This window comes from Oryza brachyantha, chromosome 2 (assembly GCF_000231095.2).
Source record: "Oryza brachyantha chromosome 2, ObraRS2, whole genome shotgun sequence".
Taxonomy (NCBI): Eukaryota; Viridiplantae; Streptophyta; class Magnoliopsida; order Poales; family Poaceae; genus Oryza; species Oryza brachyantha.
The window spans coordinates 6,859,521-6,866,834 of record NC_023164.2 but is presented as its reverse complement, the minus strand read 5'-3'; the positions used below and the strand labels follow the sequence as shown (position 1 = coordinate 6,866,834).

General features: G+C 39.3%; 1 protein-coding gene and 1 non-coding gene across 2 annotated transcripts; one reads left to right on the top strand and one right to left on the bottom strand.

The window, feature by feature from the left end:
* Positions 1-1,850: 1,850 nt before the first annotated feature.
* On the top strand, positions 1,851-4,072 carry LOC102715820 (arabinogalactan protein 16). Its single transcript, XM_006647073.3, has 2 exons — positions 1,851-2,080; positions 3,490-4,072. The coding sequence occupies exons 1-2, from the start codon at positions 1,963-1,965 to the stop codon at positions 3,594-3,596; spliced, it is 225 nt and encodes a 74-aa protein (XP_006647136.1). The 5' UTR covers positions 1,851-1,962; the 3' UTR covers positions 3,597-4,072.
* Positions 4,073-4,588: 516 nt separating this feature from the next.
* On the bottom strand, positions 4,589-4,660 carry TRNAK-UUU. The gene has a single exon. It is a non-coding gene; the product is annotated as a tRNA-Lys (tRNA).
* Between the last annotated feature and the right edge of the window lie 2,654 nt (positions 4,661-7,314).

The following is a 7,314-nucleotide window of genomic DNA, read 5'->3' as shown; positions in this document are numbered from 1 at the left end:
TTATACTACCTCTGTCTCTAAATGTTCGAAATGTTTGACGCTGGTAACTTTTTTACGTATGTTTGATTGTTCGTTTTATTTAAATTTTTTTAAAATATGTAAAGTTATATATATATATATATGAATAAACGTATATTTAATGATAAATAAAATGATATAATAATAATTATTATTATGTAGAATAAGACGAATAGTCAAATCTATATGAAAAAGTCAACGGTGCCAAACATTTAGTGACATACGGAGTATGTCTGTGCTAGGACATCCTACCTTTAAGCTATAAAAATGCAGCGTAATCTTAAAATTTTTTTGGAAATAAAAAACATGACATTTGACCCTGAAGACAGTATTTGAACCTTAGATAAGAAACATGTAGGCTCATCTTAGTATACAATTGCAACTAATTGTTAAGAAACAAAGAAATTGCAACTAATTGTTAAAAAAAAGCAAAGAAGTATCTTATTCTTGTACTACGTGACATGCATTTTAAGCGGGACAAGTGACTAATACGTTCGAAGAGAGGGAGTACTCCATGCATAAGTGGAGACGTGCATCCCAGCGCTGGGAGCCAGTCAGCATCTGGTCTTTTTTATTTTGTTTATATTTTATCGCTAAAATTTAATTTTTTAATTTTAAATTTAGAATTTATTTTAAAATTTTTTACCAGAAATTATTTTGCAGTTTTAACTTTTAAATCGCTAAAAATACTTATATAAAAATTTTGTTTAAAAATTATTTTTTATTTATAAATATTCTATTAAATAATCATCGGTGGCCGCACCACCGTACGACGGGTGCAGCAGTTAGTGGGCCCCCATAGCCATTGGGGGACAGGGACCACCGCACGCCGCGCAACGTGTGGCCACGCGACAGCGCACGGCAAGAGAAAAAAAAAAAGAGGAAAACAAAAGTAAAATGCACATAAAAACAACCCTCCTACACACACGTCCACCGCCAAACAACCCACGCCATCCTCACCCACTGACCTGCGGGCCACCCGTCCTGGCCCACCCGACCAGTCATCCAGCGAACGGGTACCCTCTCCGGTGAAAAACAAAATAACTAGCAGGCCGAGCGGTTTCACGCACAAGCGGGCCAGGCTGGCGCGCCGCCCCCATGCGCCGCACTACGGCGGGGCGAGGCGAGGCACGCCCACGAGAGCACCACGTGCCTCCCCCACCCGTCTCCATGCAAGTGGGCCCCCCACCAGCCCGTGACCCCGCACGTCAGCTGCACAGAGGCACCGGTCACGCGCCCCGCATTGCAATTGGATATTTCCTGTACTAGTTTAATCGAGATTTCTAAATTGCACCGTTATAATAATAGTTCGTATTTTTTTATAATTTTCTAATAACAGTTTTATTATAACGTTTAAGCCAACAGTGATAAATTGTAACTGTCCTAGTTAAAACGTTATTACAGAACTGCTACTCAAAATTGTAAAATGGTACCATTGTAAATAGTAACATTATTACGATTTAGAACAAATTCGCCAAAGTCTTTTGCTTAGGCACCGTTTAGTTCTCAATTTCTAAAATCATCGTGTTAAATCTTTGGACAACTAAATAATACATTAATTGTATAGTTAGTGAATAAATCGTGAGACAAATCTTTTAAGCTTAATTTATACTAATTAGGTTTAAAAATTCGTCTAATTTTTAGACAGCTATAAAAATTATTTTTTCGTTTGTAACACAAAACCAGTTAAACTAAACGGGGCCTTAATGTTCCTCCTAAAATATCTACGGGGCTGCAGGTGGGCTCCACGTTGGGCAGGAGCCCACGTGTCATTGGGAGGGGCGTAGTAAATAGCTGCGGGTATATAGGTAGGGGAGGCTGGACGCGGGGAGCCCTAGGCGCGTCTAGAGAGGAGGGGAGGAGGCGTTCGTCGGTTGGTCGGTGGCCGTCCGTCCCGTCCGTGTCTTCTCGTCTTCCGACGCCGGCGGCCGGCCGGGAGAGGAAATGGCGGCGGGGTTGGCTCCCCTCGGGGCGGTGGCGGTGGCGGCCGTGCTCGTCGTCGGCATCGTCATGCCCGCCGCGGTCGCCGCCCAGGCCCCGGCGCCCGCGCCCGCCAGCGACGGTAACAGATGCCCGCCTCTGCTCCTCTCTCTTCTCTTTTCCTCGCTCCACGTCTCTCCCCCTCCCCCGCATTGCGCCGGCATTCTCGTTCCCCGCGTGGCCGCCAGGCTAGGCTGCCGACTGCCCGGCGCCTCCTTCCTTGTTCCCCAGGTGTTCGTCGATCCGCCCAAGAGCAAAAAAATTCAGGCTGTGTTCTTATGCCAACGAAAGATTATCTGATTTTTTTGGCTACTAAATAGTATAAATGGTGAAATTAATTACTACAAAGTTGAAAAAAAGATGAGATAATAAACTTTTATATAGAATTTTTTTTTTGAGAAAACAACACTTTGTAGCGTTTTGAGAAGAGTGCGCGCAATAGCTAACAAATAATCTGTGCAAAAGAACACAGCCTGCCCTTCTGTTAAAAAATAGATTGTCACCCGGCGCTTGAATTCTTCGCTTGGACATCTTTTGCAGGACGAGGCAGCTTGCGTTAGATCTCCCATTTCTAATTTTAGACGCAATTCTAGTATTTGTAGAACATATTTAGTAGTACAACCATTCAAAATCTTGAGCAGATTTCAGGTGTCTATTGTGCGGTCGTTGGGACTACTACTGCATTTTGGAAAATTTCTTTCAATTCCGTTTGGCAACTCCTGTGCTGTTTTAAACAAGATTCTTTTAAGCAACCGGTGCCACAATGTTATAGTGTTCCTTGCGCCAAGTATATTTCACGAATTAAATGCTACATGGTAGAAAGAATATAATTCTGTTGCAGGGAGGTGTATATTAGAAAAAAAAATACTGTTTCATTTTTCTCCAAAAAAATAATGATGCCGCAGTAGTCAATCTATCAGGCATGCTGGATAGATCCACAGTTTTTACCTTTTTTATGCAACTGGAAGCAACTTATACTTATCTGTCATTTTCTAGTATTATTGGTGGTTCCTGGAATAGCTTTTAGTGGATATCGGTTGCCACCCCTTTACATATGTCTAACTTTGGGTTGCCTGAAAATGACTACAGTTTCTATCAGAATGTGCCATTTGTAATTGATTAGAAGGATGTGAGAAGTGCTGCAAGGATATGCCCTATATTTATTACAAGCACCAGAATTGGGTTATCTTGTGTTCAGTCATGACATTGACATATAAATCTAGTTTAAAATGCAGCACTTCTGTGTATTATGAGTGTTGGTAACAAAACTGTAAACAAGAAATCAGTAGGATGCAAGAAATTTGAAGATCCTGGCATCCAGCAACATGGTGACTGTAAGATGCCATTTGTTATGAACATAGATACTCCTATTGTTAACAACAGCATAGTTTGAGATCGCTACTTGTAGTAATTTTGCTATCTATTGCATGATTTTCTCCATATACTGATTTGCCATGACACTGATGTGCAATTCTCTCTAATTACTTGCAGGCACATCGGTCGACCAGGGGATCGCGTACATCCTGATGCTGGTGGCTCTTGTGCTCACCTACCTGATCCATCCACTGGATGCATCTTCTCCCTACAGACTCTTCTAATCCATTTGGTCCTTCGTCTGGCTTCGGTTAGGGTAATTCTACTTATTAGCTATGGCGACTCGACGATTGTTAACATCTTAGGTGAGATGTAGGAGGCTTGGAGTGATTTGTATGTCAATGATGGGGTATCAAGATTGTTTGGTGGTGCGGATTGGCTGTATTGGATTCCATGATTTGGTGCCAAGCTGTGCATGCTGGATTCGTTTCTTTTCAGTGTCTTTTTTTTAGCTGAATGGTTGGCATGTGCTCCCTGACGTGCGGTGGTTTTGTTCTGTCCTTGTGACACCTACCATGTGGTTGTGCCTGCCTGCTTGCCTGTGTGTGCTCGTCAGCACTGACTGGATGACGGTTTTTCCGTTTCTCTGTGGGCTGGTGGTGCGATTGATCATGCCCTGTTTATTCCCGCCTTGCATGTACTACAAACAAGTTTCAAATTAGAATTACAAACTCTACTCCAGCTGTTATTCGCAGAAATTCGCAGAAACTGAGCAAAGTCACTTTTAAATTTGAAGGTAGAATCGTTTTGCAGGAATTACAAACTCTACTCCAGCTGTTATTCGTAGAAAGAAGCATCTGTTTGAAGTTTCAGTTTTCAATCCCTCCTCATCTCCCAACCCAATTGACTGGGAAGTTATGTATTTTTCAGGTGAGGGTTATGTTCTTGTCATCTGTCACCAGGCTAAGGTGGTTTATTTCATTTGGCAGATCAACTTGCCATATGCCAAAGGAAAAGGTTGTTTATTTTCATTTGACAGATCAACTGAAACAGCATAGTAGTGGTGGTCCATCCAATTGGCACTATGGCACCTACTACTGTGCTGTTTGCAGTGCCACAAAATTAGTTGCAAGCATGCAGTATGGTAACGGGGTAAAAGTAAAACACAGATGCCCATTCATTCTTCAGCTCTGAAAAGTTTGAAACTGAAACAAAGCAACGAACAGCAGCAGCAACCAACAAATAAAATAGAGAAAAAGGAATAACAACAAATCAACGCCGTCCGTGGGGATCGAACCCACGACCACGTGGTTAAAAGCCACGCGCTCTACCACTGAGCTAGGACGGCCTTCGAATGTTACCATTTTGTTACTCTTCATCACAGTAATTCTCAAAAACCTGTTGCAGAAAAAAGCAGTAAAAATGCTTTTAACACAAGAACAAATTTTCTCAAACCTGTTGCAGAAAAAAACATTAAAATGCTTTTAACACAAGAACAAATTTTCTCAAAAACCTGTTCCAGAATAAACAGTAAAATGATTAACACAACCACAAATTAAATCGAGGTGATGCGGAAGACATGTATGACAAATGGAGAGTTGGAGTCGTTCGTTGCAGTTAGCAGTTGGGTACCAATAGGACAAAATGGCAGAGAACTACCTGTCACCGAGCGAACACAGGTCAACACAGACAACAAATCGACAAAAAAAAACTAAGCTAATGAACTGCACATTTACTACCACTTTAGTCATCTATATTTGATTATTTAACTTTATGTTTTAACATAATCTTGTACTACCATTTTGTCTATTGTGTAGTGCTCTCTCCTTCCCTAAATGTTTAACGCCGTTGACTTTTTTATACGACTAGTATTATTTAAAAAATTTATATAATTATTAATTATTTTTATATCATTTTATTTATTGTTAAATATACTTTTATGCATATATATGACTTTACATATTTGATAAAAAATTTAAATAAAATAAATAGTCAAACATGTATAAAAAGGTTAACGTCATAAAATATTTAGAGACAGAGAAAGTAATAAAAAAACCCTTTCAATCTGGGTGCCACTGTGGGCTTTTGGCTGTAGCCGCAGCCCGCAGGCAGCAGCTATGTACTTAGCGGGCCGTGGCCCATTATTTTTGTAGCGTTCAACGACGCCACGTTCTATGTACAAAACAGTCCATTTCAAATTTATTCCCAAAAAAATGATTTTCTTTTTGACTAAACAATATTTTCTTTCATAGAAGAAATTTATTCTTTTTTCATTTACTAGTCCAATAGCTTTGTGTTGCTGGGAACAACGAAACGTATCACATAACAGGCAGGGTAATTCTTTTGCTGTGTTTTCTTGACTAGTTTTTTTATGTTAGTTAACGGTGGTTCTTTTCATAAGGCATTTATTTAGCGGCTGAGCCAGTAACACCATTAAATTTTGGATGACTAAAAATGTTTTTAAGTGATCAACTAATCTTTTCTGATATTAATAACGGTTTGCAGCGAAGGCAGGGGCGACGTGCAGATGGATGATTGGATCCATTGTAGTAATCAACCATTGGATCCACCGCAGCATTTACTATTCTTTTGAAGGAAAAAAAAACCGTTTTATCTAGTTTTGCTAAGAGTACTATGAATGTTTTTTTTACGCGGATAAAAGATGAGATGACGAAATTATATATAGTAACTCTATTATAAAAATCGTACTGTTTAGTATTGGGGTAGTGTGCGCTTAAAAATCAACGAATAATATGCGGATAGTTCGTTGAAACAGGCATAGCCTATATGAGAGAAGGCTCACTTCCACTTCAGGCAGAGAGGGTGGAGAAAGCGGATGGACGGAACTCATCTCTTTTATAGCATTGGCATTTGGACGAGAATAAAACTTTTGGTAGACATGTTAAGAATTCTTCTAAATTTAGACATACCTTTAATATCGAAGCTGACTACACTAGTCCACGAGACTTACTATTTAATATCTAGTGACCTGGTTAAACGGAACCTGGATGGCTGAGGAACTTTAAAGAAGAGAAATGGAGGAATCGAGCCATTTACTGTGAAAATTGTGTAAATTTCACTGCATTCTGAAGATGCTCTGAGCTTGCCAAATTAAACCGACTGGATTACAGTTCTTTTAAAGTGAAAAAAAATGGTTTTGAATCGTGGGGTTGCCATGTTTGTTGGGCCATGATGAGGACAGCCCTGCACGTAAGTGTGCATAGGTCCACAGCGTTTTTTTTTTTAAAAAAAAAGGAGCTAGTGTGATGATACTGCAATTATATTTAACATTCATTCCATAAATATTTAATCTTCTTTCGCAAAATTTTAAATGATATCACCAACTACCTGCCTGCAAATCAGGTCAGATCCAACGAAATGGTACTTTCCACCCTTTTTCTTTGGGGGAGCGACGAATCCATCCATCTTCACCAGAGGCCCTTTCACTGTCAGAATATTTCTTTTGAAAAGCTTCTTTTGGACCATGGAGAAAAATCACGTAATATCGCAAAACTCTTACAATCAAAATTCCCAATACGAAATTTTGATCCTGATTTCCCCCCTCCGGTTGACTTTGGATTATTCGTTGGTACGTGCCCAAATTTCCTATATAAAAGATTTTCATCTTACTTTTGGAAGCATAAATTAACTCTATATCATTTAATTATAACTTATATCCTCCAACCGTTATAAAAATAAGATAATTACAAATTCAAAACAAAGGTGTTAACACCCAGTTGAAACTGTCCATAGGATTATGTGCGCTACTTTACTCTTATCTTTCCATTTATCTTTATTCTATAAAATAATTTAAAATTTTAACCTTAAAAGTAGAGTCGATTTTTATTTTTTTCCATCGTACTAAGTTTTTGCTTTTAAATCGGTATAAGACCACCTATATATCATTTAAGTTTTTACTTGTAAAAGCGAAAAAAAATAACCCCCCCCCCCCCCCCCCCCGCCTTGTCATTATCAACTGCAATTCCAACTCAATTTTGTTTT